This window comes from Pseudophryne corroboree, chromosome 1 (assembly GCF_028390025.1).
Source record: "Pseudophryne corroboree isolate aPseCor3 chromosome 1, aPseCor3.hap2, whole genome shotgun sequence".
In the NCBI taxonomy this organism is placed as follows: domain Eukaryota; kingdom Metazoa; phylum Chordata; class Amphibia; order Anura; family Myobatrachidae; genus Pseudophryne; species Pseudophryne corroboree.
Window position 1 is genome coordinate 212,955,896 of NC_086444.1, and position 15,655 is coordinate 212,971,550.

General features: G+C 49.4%; 1 protein-coding gene across 6 annotated transcripts in view; it reads right to left on the reverse strand.

Moving 5' to 3' along the window:
• Positions 1-15,655, reverse strand: part of CHD1 (chromodomain helicase DNA binding protein 1) — a 290,764-nt gene that overhangs the window by 206,090 nt on the left and 69,019 nt on the right. For all 6 annotated transcript variants that reach the window (XM_063964069.1, XM_063964066.1, XM_063964068.1 and 3 more), the window contains one exon: positions 15,212-15,390. In XM_063964069.1, the coding sequence (XP_063820139.1) occupies positions 15,212-15,390 (179 nt within the window). The remainder of the gene's footprint in view (positions 1-15,211; positions 15,391-15,655) is intronic.

The window sequence follows — 15,655 nt, forward strand, 5'->3', positions numbered from 1 at the left end:
TAACAAACATTTAAAAGAAATTGAAGAAAACTCTCTGGAGCTCAGAGATGTGTATCCTCTCCCTTTTTTCTAAACTGCCCGTGGGAGGGGGCATAGAGGGAAGGAGCCAGCACACCCTGTGAAGAAAATTTAAAGTGCACTGGCTCCTTTGGACCCAGTCTATAGCCCATTGTACTAGATTTCCACAATATCCCTTACGGATGCTAGAGAAAATAAGAATTTACTCACCGGTAATTCTATTTCTCATAGTCCGTAGTGGATGCTGGGTACTCCGTAAGGACCATGGGGAATAGACGGGCTCCGCAGCAGACTTCCAGTGTTCAAGGCTTTTAAATTGAGAATGGGTCTCACCGAACCGTCTGGTTTCGGTACCACAAACATTGTGGAATAGTAAACCCGTCCCTGTTGAAGGAGGGGTACTTTGATTATCACCTGCTGAAGGTACAGCTTGTGAATAGCCGCCAGTACTACCTCCCTTTCTCTGGAAGCAGCTGGCAAGGCCGATTTGAGGTAACGTCGAGGGGGAGTAGCCTCGAACTTTAGCTTGTATCCTTGAGATACCACTTGTAGAACCCAGGGATCCACCTGTGTGCGAACCCACTGGTCGCTGAAGTTCCGGAGACGCGCCCCCACCGCACCTGGCTCCGTCTGTGGAGCCCCAGCGTCATGCGGTGGACTTAGTAGAAGCAGGGGAGGATTTTTGTTCCTGGGAACTGGCTGTCTGGTGCAGCTTTTTCCCTCTCCCCCTGCCTCTGGGCAGAAAGGAAGCACCTTTAATCCGCTTGCCTTTCTGAGGCCGAAAGGACTGTACCTGATAATACGGTGCTTTCTTAGGTTGTGAGGGAGCCTGAGGTAAAAATTTCGATTTCCCAGCTGTTGCTGTGGATACGAGGTCCGAGAGACCATCCCTAAACAATTCCTCACCCTTATAAGGCAAAACCTCCATCCATGTGCCTTTTAGAATCAGCATCACCTGTCCACTGCCGGGTCCATAATACCCTCCTGGCAGAAATGGACATTGCATTAATTCTGGATGCCAGCCGGCAAATATCCCTCTGTGCATCCCTCATATATAAGACGACGTCTTTAATATGCTCTATGGTTAGCAAAATAGTATCCCTGTCGAGGGTATCAATATTATCTGTCAGGGTATCAGACCATGCTGCAGCAGCACTACACATCCATGCTGAAGCAATTGCAGGTCTCAGTATAGTACCTGAGTGTGTATATACAGACTTCAGGATAGCCTCCTGCTTTCTATCAGCAGGCTCCTTCAAGGCGGCCGTATCCTGAGACGGCAGTGCCACCTTTTTTGACAAGCGTGTGAGCGCCTTATCCACCCTAGGAGATATCTCCCAACGTGACCGATCCTCTGGCGGGAAAGGGTACGCCATCAGTAACTTTTTAGAAATTACCAGTTTCTTATCGGGGGAACCCCACGCTTCTTCACACACTTCATTCAACTCATCTGATGGGGGAAAAAACACTGGCTGCTTTTTCTCCCCAAACATAATACCCTTTTTAGTGGTACTTGGGTTAATGTCAGAAATGTGTAACACATTTTTCATTGCCGTAATCATGCAACGGATGCCCCTAGTGGATTGTGTATATGTCTCATCCTCGTCGACACTGGAGTCAGACTCCGTGTCGACATCTGTGTCTGCCATCTGAGGTAGCGGGCGTTTTTGAGCCCCTGATGGCCTTTGAGACGCCTGGGCAGGCACGGGCTGAGAAGCCGGCTGTCCCACGGCTGTTACGTCATCCAGCCTTTCATGTAAGGAGTTGACACTGTCGGTTAATACCTTCCACATATCCACCCACTCTGGTGTTGGCCCCGCAGGGGGTGACATCACACTTATCGGCACCTGCTCCGCCTCCACATAAGCCTCCTCATCAAACATGTCGACACAGCCGTACCGACACACCGCGCACACACACAGGGAATGCTCTGACTGAGGACAGGACCCCACAAAGTCCTTTGGGGAGACAGAGAGAGAGTATGCCAGCACACACCACAGCGCTATTTAATCAGGGATTTACACTAACACAAAGTGATTTTTCCCTATAGCTGCTTTACATATACAGTTTGCGCCTAAATTTAGTGCCCCCCCTCTCTTTTTTACCCTTTGAGCTTGGAAACTGCAGGGGAAAGCCTGGGGAGCTGTCTTCCAGCGGAGCTGTGAAGAGGAAATGGCGCCAGTGTGCTGAGGGAGATAGCCCCGCCCCTTTATCGGCGGACTTCTCCCGCTCTTATATTTATATTATGGCAGGGGATTTTTGCACATAATAAAAATTACCAGTAATTCTATTTCTCGCAGTCCGTAGTGGATGCTGGGAACTCCGTAAGGACCATGGGGAATAGCGGGCTCCGCAGGAGACTGGGCACTCTAAGAAAGAATTAGGACTACTGGTGTGCACTGGCTCCTCCCTCTATGCCCCTCCTCCAGACCTCAGTTAGGGAAACTGTGCCCGGAAGAGCTGACACAATAAGTAAAGGATTTGGAATCCCGGGTAAGACTCATACCAGCCACACCAATCACACCGTACAACTCGTGATACTATACCCAGTTAACAGTATGAATAACAACTGAGCCTCACGAACAGATGGCTCATAACAATAACCCTTTAGTTAGGCAATAACTATATACAAGTATTGCAGACAATCCGCACTTGGGATGGGCGCCCAGCATCCACTACGGACTACGAGAAAATAAGAATTTACTTACCGATAATTCTATTTCTCGTAGTCCGTAGTGGATGCTGGGAACTCCGTAAGGACCATGGGGAATAGCGGCTCCGCAGGAGACTGGGCACAAAAGTAAAGCTTTAGGACTACCAGGTGTGCACTGGCTCCTCCCCCTAAGACCCTCCTCCAAGCCTCAGTTAGGATACTGTGCCCGGACGAGCGTACACAATAAGGAAGGATTTTGAATCCCGGGTAAGACTCATACCAGCCACACCGTACAACTTGTGATCTGAACCCAGTTAACAGCATGATAACAGTGGAGCCTCTGGAAAGATGGCTCACAACAACAATAACCCGATTTAGTTAACAATAACTATGTACAAGTATTGCAGACAATCCGCACTTGGGATGGGCGCCCAGCATCCACTACGGACTACAAGAAATAGAATTATCGGTAAGTAAATTCTTATTTTCTCTGACGTCCTAGTGGATGCTGGGAACTCCGTAAGGACCATGGGGATTATACCAAAGCTCCCAAACGGGCGGGAGAGTGCGGATGACTCTGCAGCACCGAATGAGAGAACTCCAGGTCCTCCTCAGCCAGGGTATCAATTTTGTAGAATTTAGCAAACGTGTTTGACCCCTGACCAAGTAGCTGCTCGGCAAAGTTGTAAAGCCGAGACCCCTCGGGCAGCCGCCCAAGATGAGCCCACCTTCCTTGTGGAATGGGCTTTTACAGATTTTGGCTGTGGCAGGCCTGCCACAGAATGTGCAAGCTGAATTGTACTACAAATCCAACGAGCAATAGTCTGCTTAGAAGCAGGAGCACACAGCTTGTTGGGTGCATACAGGATAAACAGGGAGTCAGATTTTCTGACTCCAGCCGTCCTGGAAACATATTTTCAGGGCCCTGACAACGTCCAGCAACTTGGAGTCCTCCAAGTCCCTAGTAGCCGCAGGTACCACAATAGGCTGGTTCAGGTGAAACGCTGAAACCACCTTAGGGAGAAATTGTGGACGAGTCCTCAATTCTGCCCTGTCCGTATGAAAAATCAGGTAAGGGCTTTTATAAGATAAAGCCGCCAATTCTGACACGCGCCTGGCCGAAGCTAGGGCCAACAGCATGACCACTTTCCATGTGAGATATTTCAAATCCACAGATTTAAGCGGTTCAAACCAATGTGATTTTAGGAACCCCAAAACTACATTGAGATCCCAAGGTGCCACTGGAAGCACAAAAGGAGGCTGTATATGCAGCACCCCCTTGACAAACATCTGAACTTCAGGAACTGAAGCCAGTTCTTTCTGGAAGAAAATCGACAGGGCCGAAATCTGAACCTTAATGGATCCTAATTTTAGGCCCATAGTCACTGCTGTTTGCAGGAAATGCAGGAATCGACCCAGTTGAAATTCCTCCGTTGGGGCCTTCCTGGCCTCGCACCACGCAACATATTTCCGCCAAATGCGGTGATCATGCTTTGCGGTCACATCCTTCCTGGCTTTGATCAGGGTAGGAATGACTTCTTCCGGAATGCCTTTTTCCTTCAGGATCCGGCGTTCAACCGCCATGCCGTCAAACGCAGCCGCGGTAAGTCTTGGAACAGACAGGGTCCTTGCTGGAGCAGGTCCTTTCTTAGAGGTAGAGGCCACGGGTCCTCTGTGAGCATCTCTTGAAGTTCCGGGTACCAAGTCCTTCTTGGCCAATCCGGAGCCACGAGTATAGTTCTTACTCCTCTCCGTCTTATAATTCTCAGTACCTTGGGTATGAGAGGCAGAGGAGGGAAACACATACACTGACTGGTACACCCATGGTGTTACCAGAGCGTCCACAGCTATTGCCTGAGGGTCCCTTGACCTGGCACAATACCTGTCCAATTTTTTGTTGAGGCGGGACGCCATCATGTCCACCTTTGGTTTTTTCCAACGGTTTACAATCATGTGGAAGACTTCTGGGTGAAGTCCCCACTCTCCCGGGTGGAGGTCGTGTCTGCTGAGGAAGTCTGCTTCCCAGTTGTCCACTCCCGGAATGAACACTGCTGACAGTGCTACCACATGATTTTCCGCCCAGCGAAGAATCCTTGTAGCTTCTGCCATTGCCCTCCTGCTTCTTGTGCCGCCCTGTCTGTTCACGTGGGCGACTGCCGTGATGTTGTCCGACTGGATCAGCACCGGCTGACCTTGAAGCAGAGGTCTTGCTTGGCTTAGGGCATTGTAAATGGCCCTCAGCTCCAGGATATTTATGTGAAGTGATGTATCCAGGCTTGACCACAAGCCCTGGAAATTTCTTCCCTGTGTGACTGCTCCCCAGCCTCGCAGGCTGGCATCCGTGGTCACCAGGACCCAGTCCCGAATGCCGAATCTGCGGCCCTCTAGAAGATGAGCACTCTGCAACCACCACAGGAGAGACACCCTTGTCTTTGGTGACAGGGTTATCCGCTGATGCATCTGAAGATACGATCCGGACCAACTGGAAAGTTCTTGCGTGGAATCTGCCGAAAGGGATTGCTTCGTAGGAAGCCACCATTTTTCCCAGGACCCTTGTGCATTGATGCACTGACACTTGGCCTGGTTTTAGGAGGTTTCTGACTAGTTCGGATAACTCCCTGGCTTTCTCCTCCGGGAGAAACACCTTTTTCTGGACTGTGTCCAGGATCATCCCTAGGAATAGAAGACGTGTCGTCGGGATCAGCTGCGATTTTGGAATACTGAGAATCCAACCGTGCTGCCGCAACACTACTTGAGATAGTGCTACCCCGACTACCAATTGTTCCCTGGATCTTGCCCTTATCAGGAGATCGTCCAAGTACGGGATAACTAAAACTCCCTTCCTTCGAAGGAGTATCATCATTTCGGCCATTACCTTGGTAAAGACCCGGGGTGCCGTGGACAAACCAAACGGCAGCGTCTGAAACTGATAGTGACAGTTCTGTACCACAAACCTGAGGTATCGTTGGTGAGAAGGGTAAATTGGTACATGGAGGTAAGCCTCCTTGATGTCCAAAGACACCATATAATCCCCTTCTTCCAAGTTCGCAATCACCGCTCTGAGTGACTCCATCTTGAATTTGAACCTGTGTATGTAAGTGTTCAAGGATTTCAGATTTAAAATAGGTCTCACCGAGCCGTCCGGCTTCGGTACCACAAACAGCGTGGAATAATACCCCTGTCCCTGTTGCAGGAGGGGTATCTTGATTATCACCTGCTGGGAATACAGCTTGTGAATGGCTTCCAATACCGCCTCCCTGTCGGAGGGAGACGTCGGTAAAGCAGACTTTAGGGGAGTGCCTGAGTCCGCTTGTAAAGCCCCAGCGTCATGCTGAGGACTTGGCAGAAAACGGGATAGGGCTTCTGTTCCTGGGAACAGGCTGTTTGCTGCAGCCTTTTTCCTCTCCCTCTGCCACGGGGCAGAAATGAGGAGCCTTTTGCCCGCTTGCCCTTATGGGGCCGAAAGGACTGCGCCTGATAATACGGCGTCTTCTTATGTTGAGAGGCTACCTGGGGTAAAAATGTGGATTTCCCAGCAGTTGCCGTGGCCACCAGGTCTGATAGACCTACCCCAAATAACGCCTCCCCTTTGTAAGGCAATACTTCCATATGCCTTTTGGAATCAGCATCACCTGACCACTGCCTCGTCCATAACCCTCTTCTGGCAGAAATGGATAGCGCACTTACTCTTGATGCCAGTCGGCAAATATCCCTCTGTGCATCACGCATATATAGAAATGCATCTTTCAAATGCTCTATAGTCAGTAATATACTGTCCCTATCTAGGGTATCAATATTGTCAGTCAGGGAATCCGACCAAGCCACCCCAGCACTGCACATCCAGGCTGAGGCGATTGCTGGTCGCAGTATAACACCCGTGTGAGTGTATATACATTTTAGGATATTCTCCTGCTTTCTGTCAGCAGGTTCCTTGAGGGCGGCCGTATCAGGAGACGGTAGTGCCACCTGTTTTGACAAACGTGTGAGCGCTTTATCCACCTTAGGGGGTGTTTCCCAACGTGCCCTATCCTCTGGCGGGAAGGGGTATGATGCTAATAACCTTTTAGGAATTATCAGTTTTTTATCGGGGGAAACCCACGCTTCATCACACACTTCATTTAATTCCTCAGATGCAGGAAAAACTACAGGCAGTTTTTTCTCACCAAACATAATAGCCTTTTTAGTGGTACTTGTATTATCAGAAATATGTAAAACATTTTTCATAGCATCAATCATGTAACGTGTGGCCCTACTGGAAGTCACATTCGTCTCTTCATCGTCGACACTGGAGTCAGTATCCGTGTCGGCGTCTGTATCTGCCATCTGAGGTAACGGGCGTTTTAGAGCCCCTGATGGCTTTTGAGACGCCTAGACAGGCACGAGCTGAGTAGCCGGCTGTCTCATGTCATCAACCGTCTTTTGTAAAGAGCTGACACTGTCACGTAATTCCTTCCATAAGCTCAGCCACTCAGGTGTCGACTCCCTAGGGGGTGACATCTCCATTACAGGCAATTGCTCCGCCTCCACACCATTTTCCTCCTCATACATGTCGACACAATCGTACCGACACACAGCACACACACAGGGAATGCTCTGATAGAGGACAGGACCCCACTAGCCCTTTGGGTAGACAGAGGGAGAGTATGCCAGCACACACCAGAGCGCTATACATATATATATATATATATATATATATATATACACACACACACACACACACACATACAGGGATAACCTTATAGAAGTGTTTTTCCCCTTATAGCTGCTGTTTTATTTATACTGCGCCTAATTAGTGCCCCCCTCTCTTGTTTTACCCTTTTCTGTAGTGCAGGACTGCAGGGGAGAGTCAGGGAGACGTCAGACGTCCTTCCAGCGAAGCTGTGAGGGAAAATGGCGCCCGTGTGCTGAGGAGATAGGCTCCGCCCCCTTCTCGGCGGCCTTTTCTCCCGCGTTTTGCTGTATTCTGGCAGGGGTTAAAATACATCCATATAGCCCTGGGGGTTACATGTGATGTATTTTCGCCAGCCAAGGTGTTTCTATTGCTGCTCAGGGCGCCCCCCCCCCCCCCCAGCGCCCTGCACCCTCAGTGACCGGAGTGTGAAGTGTGCCTGAGGAGCAATGGCGCACAGCTGCAGTGCTGTGCGCTACCTTGGTGAAGACTGATGTCTTCTGCCGCCGATTTTCCGGACCTCTTCTTGCTTCTGGCTCTGTAAGGGGGCCGGCGGCGCGGCTCTGGGACCGGACTCCGAGGCTGGGCCTGTGTTCGGTCCCTCTGGAGCTAATGGTGTCCAGTAGCCAAGAAGCCCAAGCTGGCTGCAAGCAGGCAGGTTCGCTTCTTCTCCCCTTAGTCCGTCGATGCAGTGAGCCTGTTGCCAGCAGGTCTCACTGAAAATAAAAAACCTAAAACTAAACTTTTACTAAGAAACTCAGGAGAGCCTCCTAGAATGCACCCTTCTCGGCCGGGCACAAAAATCTAACTGAGGCTTGGAGGAGGGTCATAGGGGGAGGAGCCAGTGCACACCAGGTAGTCCTAAAGCTTTACTTTTGTGCCCAGTCTCCTGCGGAGCCGCTATTCCCCATGGTCCTTACGGAGTTCCCAGCATCCACTAGGACGTCAGAGAAATAGAATTACCGGTGAGTAAATTCTTATTTTCTCTGACGTCCTAGTGGATGCTGGGAACTCCGTAAGGACCATGGGGATTATACCAAAGCTCCCAAACGGGCGGGAGAGTGCGGATTACTCTGCAGCACCGAATGAGCAAACTTAAGGTCCTCCTCAGCCAGGGTATCAAACTTGTAGAATTTTGCAAACGTGTTTGAACCCGACCAGGTAGCAGCTCGGCAAAGTTGTAAAGCCGAGACCCCTCGGGCAGCCGCCCAAGAAGAGCCCACCTTCCTCGTGTAGTGGGCTTTTACTGATTTAGGATGCGGCAGTCCAGCCGCAGAATGTGCAAGTTGAATCGTGGAGCAGATCCAGCGAGCAATAGTCTGCTTAGAAGCAGGAGCACCCAACTTGTTGGGTGCATGCAGGATAAACAGCGAGTCAGTCTTTCTGACTCCAGCCGTCCTGGAAACATAGATTTTCAGGGTCCGGACCACGTCCAGCAACTTGGAAGCCTCCAAGTCCCGAGTAGCCACAGGCACCACAATAGGTTGGTTCAAGTGAAACGCTGATACCACCTTAGGGAGGAATTGGGGACGCGTCCTCAATTCTGCTCTGTCCATATGGAAGATCAGATAGGGGCTTTTACAGGACAAAGCCGCCAATTCTGACACCCGCCTAGCCGAAGCCAAGGCAAAAAGCATGACCACTTTCCACGTGAGATATTTTAATTCCACGGTCTGAAGTGGCTCAAACCAATGTGATTTTAGGAAATCCAACACAACGTTGAGATCCCACGGTGCTACTGGGGGCACAAAAGGGGGCTGAATATGCAGCACTCCTTTAACAAACGTCTGAACTTCAGGCAATGAAGCCAGTTCTTTTTGAAAGAAAATAGACAGGGCCGAAATCTGGACTTTAATGGATCCCAATTTTAGGCCCATAGTCACTCCTGACTGTAGGAAGTGCAGAAATCGACCCAGCTGAAATTCTTCTGTGGGGGCCTTCCTAGCCTCACACCAAGCAACATATTTTCGCCATATGCGGTGATAATGTTTTGCGGTCATATCTTTCCTAGCCTTTATTAGCGTAGGAATGACCTCAACCGGAATGCCCTTTTCCATCAGGATCCGGCGTTCAACCGCCATGCCGTCAAACGCAGCCGCGGTAAGTCTTGGAACAGACAGGGCCCCTGCTATAGCAGGTCCAGCCTGAGAGGTAGAGGCCAAGGGTCCTCTGAGATCATTTCTTGAAGTTCCGGGTACCAAGTCCTTCTTGGCCAATCCGGAACGATGAGTATAGTTCTTACTCCTCTTTTTCTTATTATCCTCAGCACCTTTGGTATGAGAGGAAGAGGAGGGAACACATACACCGACCGGTACACCCACGGTGTCACTAGAGTGACCACAGCTATCGCCTGAGGGTCCCTTGACCTGGCGCAATATCTGTTTAGCTTTTTGTTTAGGCGGGACGCCATCATGTCCACCTGTGGCCTTTCCCAACGGTTTACAATCATTTGGAAGACTTCTGGATGAAGTCCCCACTCTCCCGGGTGGAGGTCGTGCCTGCTGAGGAAGTCTGCTTCCCAGTTGTCCACTCCCGGAATGAACACTGCTGACAGTGCTAACACGTGATTTTCCGCCCATCGGAGAATCCTTGTGGCTTCTGCCATCGCCATCCTGCTTCTCGTGCCGCCCTGACGGTTTACATGGGCGACCGCCGTGATGTTGTCTGACTGAATCGGCACCGGCTGGTTTTGAAGCAGGGGTCTTGCCTGACTTAGGGCATTGTAAATGGCCCTTAGTTCCAGGATATTTATGTGTAGGGAAGTCTCCTGACTCGACCATTATCCTTGGAAGTTTCTTCCCTGTGTGACTGCCCCCCAACCTCGGAGGCTTGCATCCGTGGTCACCAGGACCCAGTCCTGTATGCCGAATCTGCGGCCCTCGAGAAGATGAGCACTCTGCAGCCACCACAGCAGAGACACCATGGCCCTCGGGGACAGGGTGATCAGCCGATGCATCTGAAGATGCGATCCAGACCACTTGTCTAGCAGATCCCACTGAAAGATCCTTGCATGGTACCTGCCTAATGGGATTGCTTCGTAAGAAGCTACCATCTTTCCCAGGACTCGCGTGCAGTGATGCACCGATACCTGTTTTGGTTTCAGGAGGTCTCTGACCAGAGATGACAACTCCTTGGCCTTCTCCTCCGGAAGAAACACCTTCTTCTGTTCTGTGTCCAGAATCATACCCAGGAACAGCAGACGCGTCGTAGGAACCAGCTGCGACTTTGGAATATTCAGAATCCAGCCGTGCTCTTGTAGCACTTCCTGAGATAGTGCTACTCCGACCAACAACTGCTCCCTGGACCTCGCCTTTATAAGGAGATCGTCCAAGTACGGGATAACTATAACTCCCTTTTTTCGAAGGAGTATCATCATTTCGGCCATTACCTTGGTAAATACCCTCGGTGCCGTGGACAGACCAAACGGCAACGTCTGGAATTGGTAATGACAGTCCTGTACCACAAATCTGAGGTACTCCTGGTGAGGTGGGTAAATGGGGACATGCAGGTCAGCATCCTTGATGTCCAGTGATACCATGTAATCCCCTTCTTCCAGGCTTGCAATAACCGCACTGAGCGATTCCATTTTGAACTTGAACCTTCTTATATAAGTGTTCAAGGATTTTAAATTTAAAATGGGTCTCACCGAACCGTCCGGTTTCGGTACCACAAACATTGTGGAATAGTAACCCCGTCCTTGTTGAAGGAGGGCAACTTTTATTATCACCTGCTGGAGGTACAGCTTGTGAATTGCCGCCAGCACTACCACCCTGTCCGGAGAAGCAGCTGGCAAGGCCGATTTGAGGAAACGGCGAGGGGGAGACGACTCGAATTCCAGCTTGTATCCCTGAGATACCACTTGTAGAACCCAGGGATACACCTGTGAGCGAACCCACCGGTCGCTGAAGTTCCGGAGACGGGCCCCCACCGTACCTGGCTCCACCAGTGGAGCCCCAGCGTCATGCGGTGGATATAGTGGAAGCAGGGGAGGATTTCTGTTCTTGGGAACTGGCTGTATGGCGCAGCTTTTTCCCTCTACCTCTGCCTCTGGGCAGAAAGGACGCGCCTTTAACCCGCTTGCCTTTCAGGGGCCGAAAGGACTGTACCTGATAATACGGTGCTTTCTTTGGCTGTGAGGGAACCTGGGGTAAAAATGTCGACTTCCCAGCTGTCGTTGTGGAAACGAGGTCCGAGAGACCATCCCCAAACAATTCCTCACCCTTGTAAGGCAAAACCTCCATATGCCTTTTAGAATCAGCATCACCTGTCCACTGCCGAGTCCATAATACTCTCCTGGCAGAAATGGACATTGCATTTATTCTAGATGCCAGCCGGCAAATATCCCCCTGTGCATCTCTCATGTATAAGACTACGTCTTTTATGTGCTCTATAGTTAGCAATATAGTGTCCCTGTCAAGGGTATCAATGTTATCAGACAGGGAATCCGACCACGCAGCTGCAGCACTGCACATCCATGCTGAAGCAATAGCTGGTCTCAGTATAGTACCTGAGTGTGTATATACAGACTTCAGGATAGCCTCCTGCTTTCTATCCGCAGGCTCCTTTAAGGCGGCCGTATCCTGAGACGGTAGTGCCACCTTTTTTGACAAGCGTGTGAGCGCTTTATCCACCCTAGGGGATGTCTCCCAACGTAGCCTGTCCTCTGGCGGGAAAGGGTACGCCATTAGTAATTTTTTAGAAATCACTAATTTTTTATCAGGAGAAGCCCACGCTTCTTCACACACTTCATTTATCTCATCTGAAGAGGGAAAAACCACTGGTTGCTTTTTCTCCCCAAACATAATACTCTTTTTAGTGGTACTTGGGTTAATGTCAGAAATGTGCAATACATTTTTCATTGCCGTAATCATGCAACGGATGGCCCTATTGGAATGTACACTAGTCTCGTCGTCGTCGACACTGGAGTCAGTATCCGTGTCGGCATCTGTGTCTGCCATCTGAGGTAGCGGGCGTTTTTGAGCCCCTGATGGCTTTTGAGACGCCTGGGCAGGCACTGGCTGAGAAGCCAGCTGTCCCACAGCTGTTATGTCATCGAACCTTTTATGTAAGGAGTTGACACTGTCGTGTAATACCTTCCACATATCCATCCACTCAGGTGTCGACCCCGCAGGGGGAGACATCACATTTATCGGCACCTGCTCCGCCTCCACATAACCCTCCTCATCAAACATGTCGACACAGCCGTACCAACACACCGCACACACACACAGGGAATGCTCTGACTGAGGACAGGACCCCACAAAGTCCTTTGGGGAGACAGAGAGAGAGTATGGCCAGCACACACCACAGTGCTATATAAACAGGGATTTACACTACACAAGTGATTTTCCCTATAGCAGCTATAATACACAGTTTTGCGCCCCCCCCTCTCTTTTTTACCCTATTGAGCCTGGAAACTGCAGGGGAGAGCCTGGGGAGCGTCCTTCCAGCGGAGCTGTGAGAGGAAATGGCACCAGTGTGCTGAGGGAGATAGCCCCGCCCCTTTCTCGGCGGGCTTCTCCCGCTCTAATATTAATATAATGGCAGGGGATTTTTACACATATATAGTTTTTAGGCTATATTATGTGTGTTTTTGCCAGTTTAAGGTACTTTTATTGCAGCCCAGGACGCCCCCCGCCCCCCCCCCCCCCCCCCCCGGCGCCCTGCACCCATCAGTGACCGGAGTACGTGGTGTGCATAGGGAGCAATGGCGCACCGCTGCAGTGCTGTGCACTACCTTAATGAAGACCGGAGTCTTCAGCCGCCGATTTCCATGACGTTCTTCTTGCTTCTGGCTCTGCAAGGGGGACGGCTGCGCGGCTCCGGGACCGGACGACCGAGGCTGGGCCTGTGTTCGATCCCTCTGGAGCTAATGGTGTCCAGTAGCCTAGAAGCCCAAGCTAGCTGCAAGCAGATAGGTTCGCTTCTCTCCCCTAAGTCCCTCGTAGCAGTGAGTCTGTTGCCAGCAGATCTCACTGAAAATAAAAAACCTAATAAATACTTTCTTTACTAGAAGCTCAGGAGAGCCCCTAGTGTGCAACCAGCTCGAGCCGGGCAGAGATTCTAACTGAGGTCTGGAGGAGAAGCATAGAGGGAGGAGCCAGTGCACACCAGTAGTCCTAATTCTTTCTTAGAGTGCCCAGTCTCCTGCGGAGCCCGCTATTCCCCATGGTCCTTACGGAGTTCCCAGCATCCACTAGGACGTCAGAGAAATATAGTTTTTTAGACTATATTATGTGCTGTTTGCCAATGTAAGGTACTCTAATTGCAGCCCATGTTGATTACACCATCTGTGCACAAACATGAATATCCTAAAAATCTGAACTGTTAGGGTGCCTTGAGGACAGCGTATGGGAAACCCTGCTTTACATTTAATATAGCATAACCACGTCAATCACAAATCAAATCTCTATTTCGTAATAATATGCCTTAAACCATAGGTCTGCAAACTCTGTCCTCATTACCCCATACAGTGCATGTTTTGCAGGTCTCCCCACAGAATCACATGTGAAATAATTAACTCCACCTGCGGACCTTTTAAAGTGTGTCTGAGTAATTAATACACCTGTGCACCTGCTGGGTTACCTACAAAACATGCACTGTGTGGGGTAATGAGGACCGAGTTTGAAGACCTATGCCTTAAAACACAGGTTCTCAAACTCGGTCCTCAGGACCCCACACAGTGCATGTTTTGCAGGTCTCCTCACAAAATCACAAGTGAAATAATTAGCTCCACCTGTGGACCTTTTAAAATGTGTCAGTGAGTAATTAATACACCTGTGCACTTGCCGGGTTACCTGCAAAACATGTACTGTGTGGGGTCCCGAGGACCGAGTTTGAGAACCACTGCCTTAAAACATATAGGGAATAAAGGTAATGATCCAAATAAATAAATAAATAGTTTTGTGTTCAAATAACACAGAATATGAATAGTGCATTATAATGAGAATGTATTAGATCTCATTTAAACACACCTTTAACTCCAATTTGGAAACTAAACTTATACCCCTTACTACACTCATTCCAAAAAGCCATTGTTGCTGAACATGAAGCAAGCAGGGCAAAGTACAGCCTTTCACACTTTTTTGTAGGCTTTAAATTGTATGAACCACTGAATGACAGTCTTCAATGGGAAAAGCACCATGTGCCTGTTCAGATGTGGAAGTAGTAGCTTACATGGGAGCAGCAGCGATACCACCAATATGCTAACGTGGCAAGTGTCACGCCTCCTGCTTGCATTACAGATCTGAGCTGTGTCCTAGGGCGCAGCATCGAATCACCAGCATCATCATTGGCTGGCTGAGTGACCCATGGGGTCACACAAGCTGGCCACCACAGCTACAACAAAGAGACCAGGAAATCACCATCCTCCAACTGAGATCCTGACCTCGTCTTTCTCCTAAAAAACACTCCTCCGTTTTGGGAAATGGAAGGCATCCCCACCACTAAACACCATCGGACTGCCAATCACTGACAGTCTGATGCAGCACTGCTTCCTCAGTCAGAGACCAGTACTGCATGTGCGTAGTACAGGACAGCACATTCACAAAAGTATCGAACATGGTTACTTTGCTACATGCTTCGCAGCTCTGTCCATATCTGAAAAAGGCCCCATGTGAAAACCCCCAAAGTAGCACAGTCACAGACAACAACTTGCTTGGTTCAAATAATTTGTTCGCTAATGTATCGGAAGTACTCCAAATACAGCCTATACGCTCAGCTGCAATTTATTTGTGTGTTTTGTAAGCTTTGCACCTTATTGTATACCTGTTCATAGCAAATTACGTTTCCCTAATGATGACTGACTATACAACTGATAGACCTCATTTACAATGAAGCAGTCTCCCTTTAGAATACAATTTGTCCCTTACCTTGCACTCCTTAAAAGGAATAGTTTTGGACTGATTCCTGCTAAAATATTCATCAATGCGTGCCTGAAACTTTCTAGCAATAAGTGCGCCATCCTCCCAACTGCACTCCGAGTACGGAAGACCCTGCCACTTGCAGAAGTAATCTGGGTATCCTGCTGCAGATTTTTGATTTGAATGAGCTGAGAAACAGAAACAAGTAAAAAAAAAGAGCAAACGTTTAAAAATGTCAGTCTATTTTTCAGCAGATACAAATGTACATTTGTTAATCCATTTAATGCATAAGTGGGGACAATTGGACATTCTGGAGATTCCATGCTTTCCATGAAAGTGTGTGTGTGTGTGTGTGTGTGTGTGTGTGTGTGTGTGTGTGTGTGTGTACTAGAATATCCACTGGGGACTCATGTGAATGATAAAAACATTTAAACAAGTGATCATGCGCTGCAT